The following is a 16,392-nucleotide window of genomic DNA, read 5'->3' as shown; positions in this document are numbered from 1 at the left end:
TAGTGATGCATATAAAATGCAAATGAGGGCGACTAACTGATTTGTAACAGAGTATTTTGATAGAGCTCGGCGTGCTTTCTGGAAATACAGAAATTGTCATTTTTGACCTTTTGACCTTGACCTTCATCGATGACCTTGAAATTGGCTCCCCTTCCCAAATTAGATCTTATTAGCCAAGGAAGTTGTGTACCAAATTTGGTGCTTTTGTCCAGTCAGTAAATGTTTTGTCGAATTTATACCTTAAGTGACCGTACTCCGCTGTGTTATCCTTACGGAGAACGAACGTGTTGCCCGTATAAAGTGTCATGATGTTAATTTCATGATTTGAAGTTCCCCATGAAGGTTTATATTGTTCTCGGAAGTCGGAACGATGTGTAAGATCGTCCGACACAAAGGTGAGTCGAACGGCACTCGGTGAAGCACATCCCTCCACCAGGGTGAACAGTTTACGTTTTGTATCCCCTGAGAGGTCGGATCTGGATTCTGACCTGAACCAAAATCGAAACGGCTTGTTCTTGTCACCAAATAAAATCATCCACTGAGTTTTGTCGAAACTCGTCCACAACATCTTGAAATATCTTGCTCTCACGCTTTTGGCCCAATCCCTCAATGGTGAAGAATCACTTTAAAATTTTTTTAAAATTCTCAGATTCTGATCTTCACCAAAATCGAATCAATTGGTGCTCGTCACACACTCAACCTGTTTACCAAGTATCGTCGGAATACATGCACAACTTTTTGAGATATCTTGCTCACAGACAGGGGGAAGACATCACCTCTACCCACCTTCGGTGGCGGAGGAAATGAATCGTCCCAAGTGGGACAATCACTCGTCTCCCGATGGAGGTCGGTCGTAGACGTAATCGGACTGCATTAGGGGATAAAAGGGGTCTTTGGGTTTCAAAGGGTCTTCGGGTTATTTGGATTTGAAATGGTCTTAACGGGTCTTCTGGTTCTCAGGGTTCTCGGGGGTCTTAGGGGTATTAAGCGGTCTTAGGGGTCATTAAAGGGTCTTCGGGTTCTCAGGGGTTTTAGGGGTCTTTGAGGTCTTAAACAACGAAACATCTCGTGAGATGATGGACTCACGATATGTGATGGACACACAAACATGGATTACATTATGAGTTAATTAGCTAATTATCTCAACACCTGGACATGAATGTTAAAAACGTCTTCATTCGTTTTTGCACATTGACACCTTCAACCATCAAGCCGAGAGTCAAAACAATCCATTGAGTCACCTTGGAGGAGTGGGGAAACCGAAAATATGTCAATGGGCCCATTGACTGATGGAAGGACGAAGGAAGGACTGAAGGACATCATCATGACTTTGACAGCTCATCTCGACTTTGTCATAAATGAGATGAAAACAAAAATGTTTTTTTTTTTTTAAATGGAGCGATTTGTACAATTTTGTGAATAATCTCTTACCGGGAACATGTAGAACGGCCCTCGTACACATGCAGTGACGTTGGGAATAAAATAATAAACCAATGTCACCCGCAGGGTGACTCGTATCTTGCCAAAAGGTGACCACGTGTGACTTATTTAAGGTCACACTGAGGTGAACAGAGCTGCGATCCACCAGGAGCGACTCCTTGAGGAATTTCTGCCGACGAGAGATTCCGATGAGAATCGTTCTACAGAGTAACCATGAAAAATATGCGTTTGCCTCATAACGTCACCAAATGATGTCATAATGTCTCAAGACCTTCAAATTTTGTGCACTGAAAGGGACCTCTATAGGCCTCTGATATGCGAAGTTACAAAAATTTCCAATGATAACTGTGCTCTGCAGAATATTTTATACGTGATTACAGACAAAAAAAACAAAAAAAAAAAAAACATACAAGCTGACAAACATATCTTGCAAAAACTTCGTTTTGGCAAGATAATAACTTTTAAATAAAATATAGAGATCGAGTTTAACAATGTACTGTTTGAACTTGAGTTGCAGTCTGACGACCTAGACGACCTTGCAGCGACCTTACGTCTATTAATTACATACTGTTGGAACATAATTTTAAACATTTGGACTCTTTAGACATCTTAAGACCGTTTAAGACCCTTTTTTTCACTTTAAACCTCTTCGACCCCAAATACTGTTGGAACATATCCTTCGGGTGTACCTTTACAACCATCAATACCCTTGCAGACTCCTCGGACCCCTTTTACCTCTTTGTCCTTAAGAAATCTTTGACAGTTTGACTCCTTTAAAAACACACAGAAAGATTGGACTGTGTATCCAGATTAGGTTCCGGAACACCGATGGGAAGGTCATATCTTGGGATTGTGCATGTACAGGGAACGTTTACTCTTACTCATGTTGGGAAGGGGGCGGGGGAAGAGGCGGCTTCACAGGAGCTGTGAGGTCTGTCATAAATCTATTGTTTGTTTGGTTCTTGGGCCATAACAAAAATTATTCTTGATTTTTGCATGCATTGGTAAAAGATGAACCATCCTTGTGTGTGTTATATACACTGTCGATACCACAATGTACCAACAGTAAATGGTACGAACCCATCAACTCTCAGTCAAGGATATTTCTCGTGCTGTATTCCTATATTTCCGCAAGTTCGATTTTTATTCAGGAAAAGAACAATTATGGCTAACCATTTTGAAATTTCCACACTTTCGTTTAAATGCTGAAAATTGTGTTATAAAGATTATTTGAATGACAGATTGAACGCAACTCCGGCCCATTTGTGAGATACAAAACATAAACTGTTCAGCCTGCGAATGGTTTGCCCTCTCCCTCGTGCCGTTCTAATTTTCTATGATTTTCAGATGTACACACACACACACACACACACACACACACACACACACACACACACACACACACACACACACACACACACACACACACACACACACACACACACACACACACACACACACACACACACACACACACACACACACATACACATACACATACACATACACATACACACACACACACGTTTGCCTTATTTAATACAGTAGGATTGTTAAAGTAGAGGAATGAGTGAAGGTTTATCCATGCTCTATCCTGTAAAAGCAAGGAAGCAGCACTTACGATTTATGTCGCCAAGATCAAGAATCAAACCACTGACCTCCCAGTCAGTGCTCCCAGTAAGAGCAGAAGAGCAGACACTCTAACCCTTATGCCACCAATGTATGTCACAAGTAGTTTCTAACTGGGTTGATAAGGGAAAAAAATGCAGTTGATGTGGTATATTTCGACTTTCAGAAAGCTGTTGACAAGGAACCATGTAGAAGGATGTTGGCTGAGATGAGGGCATGTGAATTGATTGGTGGAGCAGCCCACTGGATTGGAAACGGGCTTCGGGATAAAGACTGATGTTCAACAGAAGGATATCTGATTGGGAAGACGTAAGTGGTGCGGTACCCCAGGGATCTGTACGCTGACCAATATTATTCATAATCTACATCATTGACTTGGAGAGTGGGGTTAAGAGTAGGATTTCAAATTTGCAAATGACACCAAGCTTGGAGGTAAGGCAGATAGCAGAGAACGGAGCAGGGGGGTAATCTGATTTAGAAAAGGCTCGATACTGCAATTGATTGGGTGAAAGATTAACAGATGCAGTTTCACATAAAGAGATGTAAGTTGCTGAGGATGGGTAAGAATAATGAAAATATAAACTATACAATGCAAGGAGCAGTTTTGGAGCACGGCACACAGGAGAAGGATATGGCAGTGGTAATAAATACGTGAGGCAAGCAAACATCACAGTGCCACGTCGCCATAGGTATAGCTAACGAGGTTTTAGGATGTATTAGTTCGGAGATAAATTATAACTCAAAAGAGGTAGTGTAACACTGTGCAGGAATTTAGTGAGGCCTCATCTGGAATGTTGTGTTCAGTTTTGGTCGTCACATGTCTACATCTGAGGAACGACATAGTCGCCAGAGAGAGGGTTCAGCACAGAGCGACTGCATTTATTTTGGGCCTAGCTAGACTTAGCCATGAGGAACAGTCGAAGGAGATAGGACTTTCCATCCATACATTGGGACCATACTCTGTGCAGAGCATTGGTGCTGCCTAAGCAGTCTCCTTGGCTATTAGGGACAATCCTGGATAGGTCACCCCACAGGATACCAGCAAGCTGGAACTTATTTTGCCGACCTCAGAAGGATAACAGGCCGAGTCAACCCCACCTGGTATTAATTCAACAGCCAAACGGGATTTGAACTCAGGATCCTTGGATTCCAAGTGCACTACCCTTACCATTAAGCTGACACCAGGCATACAGGACTTTACACATTAGAAAAAATGCGATTACGAGGGGATCTGATCGAGATGTTGAAGACGATGAAGGGTATTGAGGTAATAAGTGCAGAAAATGATTTTCAGCAGAATGGACGGCAGCGATTGTACCCGAGGCCATCACCTGAGAGTGAAGAAAAGGTGAGTTGGGATGACACTAAGTCAGGCAGAGGTCTTTAATTCAATCAGAGGGTAGTTAATGCATGTAATGATCTCCCTGGAGCAGTGGTGGCAGCTGAAACGGTGTAAGGGTTTTAACTGGATTTGGATAGGTACCTGGAAGCATCGAGGATAGAAGGTACATGAATATTGGCGGAAATGCGTGGGCATGATGGGCCGGATTACCTTCTCCTGCGTCGGATTCCTTGTCTAACACTCTTCATAACTTATTCAGATGTAAATGTTTCAGGTAAAGAAAAGTAAAGTGATATAATAAATGATTGGTCAAAATAAGGGATCATAGTGAAAGCACGATACAGTAAAAGTCTTCAGCATTCATTCACTGCGATGAGGATCATTCCAATCAGCAATTCCAAGGTCGAATTATATAATTTAATGTCGCAATGCCATTGCATGATTCATTGCAGGGACAACTATCAAAAATGTGTCTGCATTTAACGGAAAAAATGTCTAAGCCATAGAACCTTTTTGAGGTGATCATATTGTGCCACCTATTGGTCGTTCTGAATTCAGTTTATGATAAATTCTTATAAACTACACAATTCTTATATTTTTGCGTCTCTGACCACTGCTGGCATTATAATTATGTCGTCAGTGTTTCTAAGTAAAAGTGTAACCAGTTGTCTCTAAAATACATACATAAAATGGAATCAGCCGGGTTCCGATTATAATCGATCCTATGAAAATATATGCACACCTCATTACATTGCATCATATATTAATTGACATGTTTTCAGTCTGGATGGAGATTGTGAGCTTTGACATTCCCATTAAAATTGAATTCCAACTAAAGAAGATGTTGTCTGTGTGAAAGTAAGTGGTTGCACATCGTTCACACCGGGTGCCATTCTCCATGCGATTGGTGTGATTGGTCAAACGCATGCAGTAAAACGATTTTGCTCTCCACTGAAGTTATGGCTTGGCTGGGTAGTGAAGGTAGAGAATAGGCCTTCATCCACGACACCTTCGTCAAGTCTGGATTCGGATTTGGTTCCTTTCTCAGGCTCCCGCTGCCGTCTTTCTTGAGAATTCCTCCATTTCATCCGTCGATTCTGGAACCAAATTTTGACCTGTGTGATAAGGGAGTGGAAACAAAGCAAAGTGTATTGTAAATAAACGGAGATGGGAAGGTGAAGAAATTCATCACTCAGCACGATAAGCCAACTTGGTGCTTTCCCAACATTTTGTGGTAATGATCCTTCTGAAGCACTTATGCTTCAGTTATATTTGGCTCGGCGGCCGTAGGGTCTAAAAAATCTACGGCCACTAGCAATTATAGGGCGGCCGCAGTATTTCCGCGGTCACACAATCTAGCAGTCACATATGTTTTTATTTTTCGGGTAGGCGCACGGGGTATTTAGAAATTGTGGAGACCGAAAATGTGGGGGTGCCGTACGGTCTTTGATTTGATGTCGCACGGTGACCTTAGGGCGTCCCTGCGGCGGCCATAGATTTTTCAAGGCAGACGCAAGGTAGCCTCAAGGTGCCCGCAAGGCGACCGCAGGGGGCCCTAAGGCGAACATGGAAATAGTGCGGCCGCCGTAATTTTTTGGGGTTGGCAAAATTCATTTTTCATTGATAAGAGCCTACGCAAAACGCATGAATAACGCAAGCCCACCGTACGCCCTACGTACGGTCGACGTGAAAAACATCTACGTCATGGCTCCGGCTTGTTGAATTGCTATGGCCAACCTGGAAATGAAAAAAGTTATTACTCCGCGCTTTAATTCCACGGAGACCCCTACGGCCTGTAAAAGATAGCCATATGGCATAGGGCCACCCTGAGGCCACCTCAGAAACTCTGCGGCCGCCGCACGTTTCTGTCAATTCAAGGGGGGGGGGGTACGGCCGCCGTATCCTAACCGTAGAGCAAATGTGACTCATGCTTTACAAGCAGACAAGCAGAAATTAATATTCTGAGTCTTTATCATTGGTATCCAAGGAATGGCGAAGTACATTCATTGCTTCTCTATCTTTCTTGAAACTCTGTATGTTTACTGTGAACATCAAGTAGCAGAAGCTCATGGTATAAAAAAAGGAAAACTATAAGAAGCCACAATATAAAAAAGGAAGCCTTTTATTCTTGTGCTGGTTGAAAGAGCTCAAAAATGGGAGGTTATATATTTCTTAACAGCAAAGAAAAAAAAATAATTCAGGAGCTATGGAGGCAGTGATCACTTGCCTATACACCTTCAATAAATGTATGCAGAGCTGGGTGGTATGTCTGTTAGCATTACTTGGTGGATGTTAAACATTGTAAGGTGTCTTTTCATGAATAGTAAGCGAGTTATTGCTGGCACCCAAGAACAAGTTATCGCTGACACCCTACGTTTGGTTTTGGGGCATGGCGTACATTGAGCCTCAATGCTCTGAATACGCCATTCAATAAAGAAAAGAAGGAGAGCAAGTACGGAAGAGAAAGCAAAGCAAGAACTAGAAGAGAAGTGAGCTTCCGGTTCCATGCTCTTTCACGACCATACTTGATCTTTTTTTTTTTTACAAAGATTCATAATGAAATTAAACACAGGGGAAGGCTATTTGGATCATCAAGGCTGCACAATCATGCCAACATCGTTGTACCTCGCTCCCGGCCACCCCATCCAACCACACCCCCACACCGTCCTCTCCCATACCCACTACTTCTAGATACCTATATTAATCAATTTTAAAACTATCCACTGACTCTGTTGTCACCACCCTTGCAGGGAGACCATCGAATGCATTCGTCACTCTCTGAGTAAAAGACCCTTGCCTTAATACTGTCATAACTCCATTACTCTTCAAGTGTGGCCACTTGTCTGGTCAGTGTCCATTCTCCTGAAAAATTATTCCACCGTTATATTGTCGATACACTTCATCTCCTATAAATGGATGAGGTGTGTGTGTGTGTGTGTGTGTGTGTGTGTGTGTGTGTGTGTGTGTGTGTGTGTGTGTGTGTGTGTGTGTGCGTGCGTCTACCTCCCACCACCCTGGCCCAAGCACATCTGGCCTTGGTGAAAGGCAAGCTCATGCTCAAGCAGTACAGCAGGGGGGGGGGTATGCTACAAGGCCATGAAGACCGATGAAAATTTTGTCCAATGAACCAATGGGCCCACTAGTTATCTTAAAGGGCTGACAGGATGACCTCGAGGTATTCACACTCACCTCAATCCTGTCTAGCCTGGGTTTGAATCCCGACCCAGCTATAAGCTGTCATCCCAGTGTTTCGCAGGCAGGGTGATTCATCAATGTGTCATCGCTCGGATGGACGTTAAATGAGCGTCCCGTCTGCTGGCATTAGTTGGTGAACATTAAAGATCCCATGGCGTGCTTCACGAAGAGGAGGCGAGCTATCGCCGTTACCATGAACAAATTACAAATGCCTCCCTAATGAGCAGAGGGCATTGTGTCAGTGGCACAACCGTGCCCTCAGTCAATTATGCTACCTCACAGCCTTGTGCTGCATAAGGACTAAGAAGAACATTATCTTAAACATCTCCATTGGATCCTCTCGTAATCATCTCCTTTCTCATGTGAAAAGTCCTGCCGCTTTCAGCCGCTCCTCATATCTTAGGCGAGCTAGGCCTGGAATCAATCTGGTCTCTCTTTGCTGGACCCATTCTGAGGTAGCTATGTCCTTCCTCAGATGTGGTAACCAAAAGTGTACACAATATTCTAGATGAGGCCTCAAAATATCCCAATACATTGTTTATAATACCCCCTTTTGATTTATAATCACAGGGACTTTGGACGTGAGAAAGGAGATTATTACCTGCTATGAATATGGTACAACGTGAAACCCTATAAGCTTTCTTTATCCATAGTTGCTTGGGAGTGTACTGTCTACTTACCACCCTCACCTACCAATCCTGTGCACATTGCCACTCCCAGATCCTTCTCGTGTGTGACACTCCATGACTAATCCTTGCATTATATAATCCCTATTTTCATTAAATTCTAACTTAACCCCATCACCTTACATTTATTTCTGTTAAACACCTGCAAATCTTTTACCCGATCAATGAAACTATCTAGACTTTCCTGAATATGATCACCACCCTCTCTGCTGTCTACCTTACCTCTCATCTTTGTGTTTTATGCAGATTTGGAAAGCTAACTCTTATCCCCACTATCCAAATTATTGATGTAAATTATGAATAATAATGGTCCAGGTACTGATCCCAGAGGAACCCACGACTTACATCCTCTGAGCTCGACATCCTCCCACTCACAGCCACTCTTTACTTCCCATTACTAACCAGTTTCCAATCCAGTTCGCCACTCTACCAGCCACTCCACATGCCATCACCTTTGTTAACACCTTCCTATGTTGTTCCTTATAAAATGCCTTTTGGAGGTCCAGATAATTCCATCCACTGTACTTCCCTCATCAACCCAATTAGAAACTGCTTCATAGAACTCTATTTGTTAAACATGATCTCCCTTTAGTGAATCCATGCTGACCACATTTAATTTGTTAGAAAATATTCAAATGGTTCCCCAGCGCTTACTTAATGTCTCCATCACTTTTCCCACAACTGAAGTCAAGCCAACAAGTCTATATCCCGGTTCTGTGAGCTTTTCTGATCAACGATCTTCAAAGGTTGAGCTTGCCCTTCCGAAATCATCTTCTTTAACCCTTTAGTTAATGTTCATCACATTGTTGAGTAGCCTGGTGGTGGTGCTGGCTTGGGATCTTAGGGTTCTGAGTTTGAGCCCCGTCGGCTGCTGAATTAGCACAAGGTGAGGTTGATTCAGCCTGTCGTCCTTCTGAGTCAGTTCATTATTATTGTCAGGTCAGGTCAGATCTATGACCTGCTACAGGTACCATGTAAACCTGTACTAACCTGTTCCATGGTCGGGTTGTCGGCGACTAAACCGTCTCCCCCATCAGGTTTTCTGGTGAGGAGGGTGTTTGGAAATGGACACCCAACAGGATTAAAAACAAAACCTGTCAAAGGGCGGAGGAGCTCCTTGTGAGCCAACGGCCATCCATATCGAGTGCCCAACTGTGTCTGCGGACGTCCTCCTGCAGTTGGGTTACTTTTTTATTAGGAGGTTGGGAGCAGGATTTGCACTCCGGCCACTGTAAAATCCTTCATTCCGCAAAACACACAAACGCAAAAATATCTGAAAACCCACTCCGTGGGAGTACCTCCTGTGCAGCTTCCCTTCGCAGGGCATCTCATTGGATGATGGGATTGGGGCAAAGCCTTCGGGACCCCCAATCTTTGATGAAAGGAGGGAAACCACGGGATAACCTCCCTGGGTCAGATTGCGGGAGAGTGTGCCGGAGAGGTGCTGAGGTGTCGTCCACCAGACGGCGGTCTCTTTGGGTTAACCTGAGGCGGTCCCTTCGGGTGGTTGCCTGGAATGTCCTATCCCAAAGAGAGGATGATCACCTGTCTCTGTTATCATCTGAGCTCAAGCGTTTGGACATTGGTATTGCAACACTCTCTGAGGTTCAGAGACCGGATTGCGGAGAGATAATGGTGGGTGGTTACACCTACTATTGGTCTGGTCGCTCTGATGGTTACCATACTCAAGGAGTTGCTGTAGCTGTGTCCAATAAGCTGACCCCAATGATAATTGAGGTAACACCGGTCAGCGAGCATATTATGAGATTAAGGATTCGTCACTCCTTAGGTGTCATTTCCCTGGTCTCTGTCTATGCTCCGACTGAGGCGAGTGACCTCACCGTGAAGGACACATTCTACGCCATGCTCGAGTGTGTGGTTGATCAGTGCCCCAGACGAGATACACTTATAGTCTTGGGGGATTTCAATTCATCGACTGGAACTGATAGGGATGGTTATGAGACATGTGTTGGTCCCCATCGGCCAGGAACTATGAACCAGAATAGCACTAAGTTCCTTGACTTTGCAAGAAGTCATGGACTTCGGGTGGCTGGTTCATGGTTTCAGTGCCCACAAGCTCATCGCTGGACTTGGTGTTCCAACGTTGGCGGTGTGGCAAAGGAGATTGACCATGTCCTCGTTGACGGTCGCTGGAGGATGATCCAGAACTGCAGGGTCTACCGGAGTGCTCAGTCCCTCAATACTGACCACCGGCTTGTTGTAGCAACTCTAAAGTTGCACCTTAAATCCTGGAGAATGGTACCATCTCAGCCTTGGCTGGATGTTGGCAAGCTCAAGGATGAGAGAGTAGCTGAGGAGTTTGCGAACAGGCTGAGTGGACATGTGGGGTGTTTGGGTGCTTTGGGGGGTCCTGAAGAGTTATGGATTACCTTCAAGACCACCGTCCTTGATGTTGCCGGTGGATGTCTTAGAACTCACCGCAGGGCAAAGAAGAATTTTGTCTCTCAAGGGACACTGGATACCATTGACCAGAGTCGCAGGGCCAGGCTGAATGTCAGAGCTGAGCTGTTCAGGGAGCTGAGGCGTAAATCTGTACGTGCACAAAGGGTGGACAAGGAGGCCTATGTGCAAGGAATCTGTGAGGGGGTAGAGCATCACATGTGGACAGGTGATTCTCGTCCCGCTTACAGGGGAATTCGCGCATTGCGTTCATCCAAGCCCATCACTCGGAGCACTGCAGTTAGAGCAGAAAGTGGTAGGCTCTTGACAGAGGAGTCTGAAGTGAAGGCCTGCTGGGCCGGTTACTTTGAGCGGTTGTACCAGGTGATCCACCAGCTGTCGAGTTGGACGTCAAGGGTGTTACAATCCCTGTTGCTGACCCTCCAATCAACTGTGGTCCACCTTTGCTTGTGGAAACACGGGCTGCGGTGAACCGGTTGAAATGGGGTAAAGCTCCAGGGATCCGTGGCATCCATGCTGAACTTCTCAAGGCTGGTGGAAATGCTGCACTCGTGTCGTTGCTTGCAGTTTTGTGCTCTGCCTGGAACACAGGCATCATCCCAACTGATTGGAAGAGGGGCCTTGTTGTCCCTCTCTGGAAAGGGAAGGGTGATCGCCAAGACTGCAACAACTACCGAGGGGTGATGCTGCTCTCAGTGCTGGGCAAGGTCTTTGCTCAGATAATTCTTGATAGGGTTCGCCACCATCTGCTTGAGCACCAGCGTCCAGAACAGTCAGGCTTTACACCAAAGAGGTCAACGATTGACCGTATCCTTGCTCTTAAGTGTCCTCACCGAACGCAGACAAGAGTTTCGGCAGGGGCTGCTTGCAGCCTATGTTGATCTCTGTAAAGCGTTCGATTCAGTGAATCGGGATGGCCTCTGGAGGATTCTTGGTCTTCGTGAGGTGCCACCAAAACTGATCGATCTGATGTCTGAACTCTACTCTGGTACTGAGAGTGCTGTGAAGTGTGGTGGTACCATCTCTGACTTATTTCCAGTTGTTACTGGAGTTCGTCAGGGGTGTGTACTGGCCCCCACACTTTTCAGCACTTGTATGGACTGGATTTTAGGGAGGATGTCGGAAAGATCAAGCTGCGGTGCATCGTTTGGGAATGTCACGATCTCGGACCTTGATTTCGCAGATGATGCAGTCATCTTTGCGGAGACTTTATATATCCTTTTGGGGGCCCTCGAGGTGCTGAATGAGGCGTCGGAGCCCCTGGGATTATGGGTTTCTTGGGTCAAAACTAAGATCCAGGCTTTCAATGACATCTTGGATGCTGCTGTCCTGTCTGTGTCTGTTTGTCGTGAGGATGTTGAGGTCGTGGAGAGATTCACTTACCTTGGCAGTGATATTCATGTCTCTGCTGGCTGTGAGTCAGAGGTCAATAGATGTCTGGGTCGGGCCTGGGGAGTCATGGATTCACTGGATCATGGGGTGTGGCACTGCCGGTACCTGTGCGGGAGGACGAAAGTCTGAGTCTTCAGGTCCTTGGTGCTTCCAGTCTTGCTCTATGGATGCGAGACTTGGATTCTGACCAGGGATCTGAGACGGAGACTTAATTCCTTTGGTACCGGGTCTCTTCGGAGAATCATTGGCTATCGCTGGTCAGATTTTGTGACCAACGAGCGGTTGCTGAGAGAGACTCGGATGAGATTTCTTACCTGCATGGTCCGTGAGCGTCAGTTGCGGCTGTACGGACATGTGGCTCGTTTTCCTAACGCTGATCCTGCCCACCAGATTCTCTCAGCGAGGGAGTCTCGTGAGTGGAGGAGGCCAATGGGCCGATCACGTGCCTCATGGTTGCAGCAGGTTGACCAGCATCTCAAGGAGATGGGGATGGGCCTGGCATCTGCCTGGGGGAAGACCAGACGGAGGCCCCTGGAGTTCTGGCGGAAAGTGGACGCAGCGACGCGCTGTTCTGGCACATGCTCCCATACCTGACCTGGCCTGATCCTTCTGAGGTTGGTGAAATGAGTACCAGTGTACTGGTTGAGGGGCACAGCATCAGTGGCAAAGTTGTGCCCAACCCAAATGATAGCTCCCTGGCAGCCAAGCTGCCATATGCTAGATTGCTAGAAGAAGAAAAAGAAGACATTGTTGAGTGCATTCATAAGTCTCACTGACTACTTCATTCATGCTTTGCACCGAGTCTGTTTGTCAGTTGAGGTCCATTGTTGCTGTGGCTTTGTTTAGGTCTTTTTATTTCTAATCTCTCACTCATTTCCTGTTTATTCATTCCCTTGCTTGTTGTGTCTTGTATATTCAATCTCTCTCTGGTGATGTCCTTTTTTCTGTCCCACTGTTATCCTCAGCATATGCAAGGCTCTGCCTACAAAGCATCAAAATGAGAGTATAGAGTTGATTCAGGAATCGAACCCAGACTAGATAGCTCAAAGGTGAGTGCACGATACATCTGCCACAATCTGTCGGATCTACAAGTACATAGCTTGGGAAGTAAAGTTGGATAGAAATTTCAGTTTCCTGCCAAAAAGCAGCAAAAGCAGAGCAATGAACAATATTGAAGAGGTGGTATAATGGAGAAACATTGAAGACCTGCTCACCTGTGTGTCCCGAAGGCCAAGACGCGTGGCGAGTCTCTGTCGCTCTGGTGGACAAACATACGGCGTTTTCTGGAATGCGAGTTCAAGACCCTGACGTTGGTCTTCAGAAAATACGGCACGACGCACAGCTCCTCGACGTCTCCTGGACCCTCCGACTCCTGAAGGCAACGTCCAGGCTGGAGAGAACACCACTACAAACGAGATGAAGGAGAATTTACAATCATTTTCACACAGTTGTATGTGTGTCAATGGAGAGGCATCTGTTTATTATGTAGGTAAATATGGTGAAATTTTAGAACCCACCCCCTTGTCATCCTCCCCCCTCTCCCCACTTTCATCCTTGTCTCCTCCCAAACGTCTTTCTCTTCTCTCCCCACTCCTACATGCCCTCATAACATACTTTATATCTCTGATCATCCTATTCCCTTTCTCAAATTGATTTTTTTTTCAATTCCGCCCCTCTGCTGCATACATTATAAATACATAACCTGGAATAGCAAGTTTTCATCCGTAGACGATATATATATATATATATATATATATATATATATATATATATATATATATATATATATATATATATATATATATATATATATATATATATATATATGGAGTCAAGGCGCGTGGAAGAGCGAGAACACAGAATGCGTCCGAATGCAACAGAACAAATGGAACAGCAGAAAGAGAAGGGGGAAAGACCAAGAACAGGGCGGAGGGAGAAGATAAACAGAGATGGACAACAAGTGATGTGAACGATGAGGGGTGGGCAGAATGCAGGGGTTGGACAAGATGGATACAGAGGGAAAATTTGTGGGGGAGATGGTGGGGTGGTTTAAAAGGTGTAGAAAAGATCATGGTTTTGGATTGGGAGGGGGGCTATTGATTCGTATGCAGCCTGGGGAAGCCTGGCTGCATCATTTTATGGGGGTATGGATGTGCTGCTAATGCAATGCCCCCACAACCAGAAGCTGGTACTCATTTCGCCGACCTCGGAAGGATGACAGGCTGACTCAATCCCACCTGGTGTTAATTCAATGGTGCGACAGAGGTTTGAACTCAAGACCCTAAGATCTTAAGCCAGACACCTTAATTATGAGGAGGTGAGCAGCGATCCTGGATTTTGGGGAGTAAAGGTGTTTAGTGGTGAACACCTTTAGAGATTAATAGTTATGCCTTAATAAGCGGTTTTTTACTGCATGTACAAACCCATCGGATTTGTGGACAAGCAAGTTCTTCTTCTTCTTTAACGGCCACAATTACTTCCACATTCTTACGGGTTTCACCGGGGGGGGGGGGGGGGTTTGGCCCAAGTCTTTCACGAACCTCCTGGCCAGGTCTGACGTTCGAATAGGTGGTTAGTTTAGGAATTAGTTCATGGTGCCGGCGATAGCTCACGTCCACCGACTAATTCCAGCACACAGGATGCTCAGTTTAACATGCATCCGAGAGACTGCACATCCATTGATGAATCATCATGACTGTGGAACACCTGGATAACAGTTTCTAACTATGTCTGGATTCAAACCCAGGCTGGACAGCTTCAAGCACATGTGCGTGCCTCCAGGTTTAGGTCGTCCCGTCAACCCCCGTCGGCCACTCTAAACAGATATAAAACGATAATAATGCTCAAGATTGCAATCCTAAATCCTGGAGTTCATCTGGTTGACCCATTCCTACTCACCTCGATCACAATGACAGCGGAGAAATGGTCCCAAACAGTTTCCCACACACAGAGGGACCCATGCCTGGGGGCTTTGGGACGTGCTGTCCTTGTGCACGTGAGACGAATCTGTTTTACAATCCAAGGAACAAAAATAGAAAAATAATCTCAATACACACTCTGATTATTATGGAACTTCAAGCAAGCCAACCGTCTCGTCTTAAGATGGAAGATGGAATTTCCACATGGAATCCTTGCCAAGAGGATATCATAGGGCTTTCGGTGGGCACCACAGTCATAAAGACCCTGATGGATATAAATGACCTTTTCTTGTTGAATTCAGTGATATGAAATGGAAAGGGGATGTTAATAGTGCGTGGTGGAGGTGCAGCATCTCGGAGCACGCGGATTGTTTTCGGAGTGTACGTCAAAGCGTATGAATGAAGAATGAATGAATGAATGAATAAGCCATCTGAACACCCGACCGATGCTGTTTCACGCCGAGCTATGTGCAGAGCGTGGGTTTAAAGGCCATTCCATGCCCGTATACACAATCTAAAAAACTGCCTTAACATCAGTTTTCACATGACCGGCTAAAAACTCAATTGGAAGAGCAAAACAAAACTGGAATGAAAGACCAATAAAAACAGATTTCACTCACCGTCGGATAAGATCCAATCGATGCCGAACTTGAGACCTTTATTGCTTGTGAGTGAAGATGGAGGGCTATGACCTGATGTCCCATGAGGAGGCCACTCGGCTCTGGGGTGTCTCTCAATTGCACCGGACGGTGCAAAGTAAGGCCACAGGTAAGAGTACATGGTGTTAGGCAAGTGCATTCGCTCTGTTTTCTAAGTCTCATTTGGCTTATATATTCATCACCGGTCTGCTGATTCATCCAGCCCCTTCCCTCCCTCGGAAAACCTCGACTCTTGGCTAACCCACCCATTCAAGCAGGCAGTGCCCCTCCCCATATAGTCATGGACAATCAACTTTGTCTATCATTGGTCTCTTTAAAAATTTCACTTTTATCGTTGGGCTTAGGACAGCAGCCATACACATGGTTTAGAAAACCTTGGTGTGTTTGTTTTTGTAATACACTCAGAATCATGTTGATTTGTGCATCATCAGTATCAAAAGATTCCTTTTCTTTCCTCCTTCGAATTGCAGCTGCAACAATTTAGTTTTAAAGTGACCACATCCACATGATAAAATTGTTTTTTAGTGTTTCCATCGACTTAAAGGAACACAAGTTATATTTACGTTATGTGAAGTGCATCACAAGAGGAAAAGCAAAATTCCTTCATTGCTACTACGCTCGTCGAGATAGGTAGACACACTTCGATGTCAGGTCTGGCCAGCTCGTTCGTGAAAGACTTGGTCCAAAAACGCTCCCTGGCCGACCACACA

General features: G+C 45.2%; 1 protein-coding gene across 1 annotated transcript; it reads right to left on the bottom strand.

Annotated features, from left to right (window-relative positions):
* Positions 1-4,081: 4,081 nt before the first annotated feature.
* Positions 4,082-15,988, bottom strand: LOC147030696 (homeobox protein DBX1-B-like). The gene is made up of 4 exons (XM_085875007.1): positions 15,644-15,988; positions 15,004-15,111; positions 13,320-13,510; positions 4,082-5,526 (listed from the first exon to the last, which is right to left on the bottom strand). The coding sequence occupies exons 1-4, from the start codon at positions 15,819-15,821 to the stop codon at positions 5,329-5,331; spliced, it is 675 nt and encodes a 224-aa protein (XP_085731133.1). The 5' UTR covers positions 15,822-15,988; the 3' UTR covers positions 4,082-5,328.
* Positions 15,989-16,392: the final 404 nt, after the last annotated feature.

The sequence above is a fragment of the Eptatretus burgeri genome, chromosome 3 (assembly GCF_056783735.1).
Source record: "Eptatretus burgeri isolate ZD-2024b chromosome 3, Ebu_testis_v1, whole genome shotgun sequence".
NCBI lineage: Eukaryota > Metazoa > Chordata > Myxini > Myxiniformes > Myxinidae > Eptatretus > Eptatretus burgeri.
The sequence above is the reverse complement of the archived record's forward strand: the minus strand, read 5'-3'. Positions and strand labels throughout refer to the sequence as shown.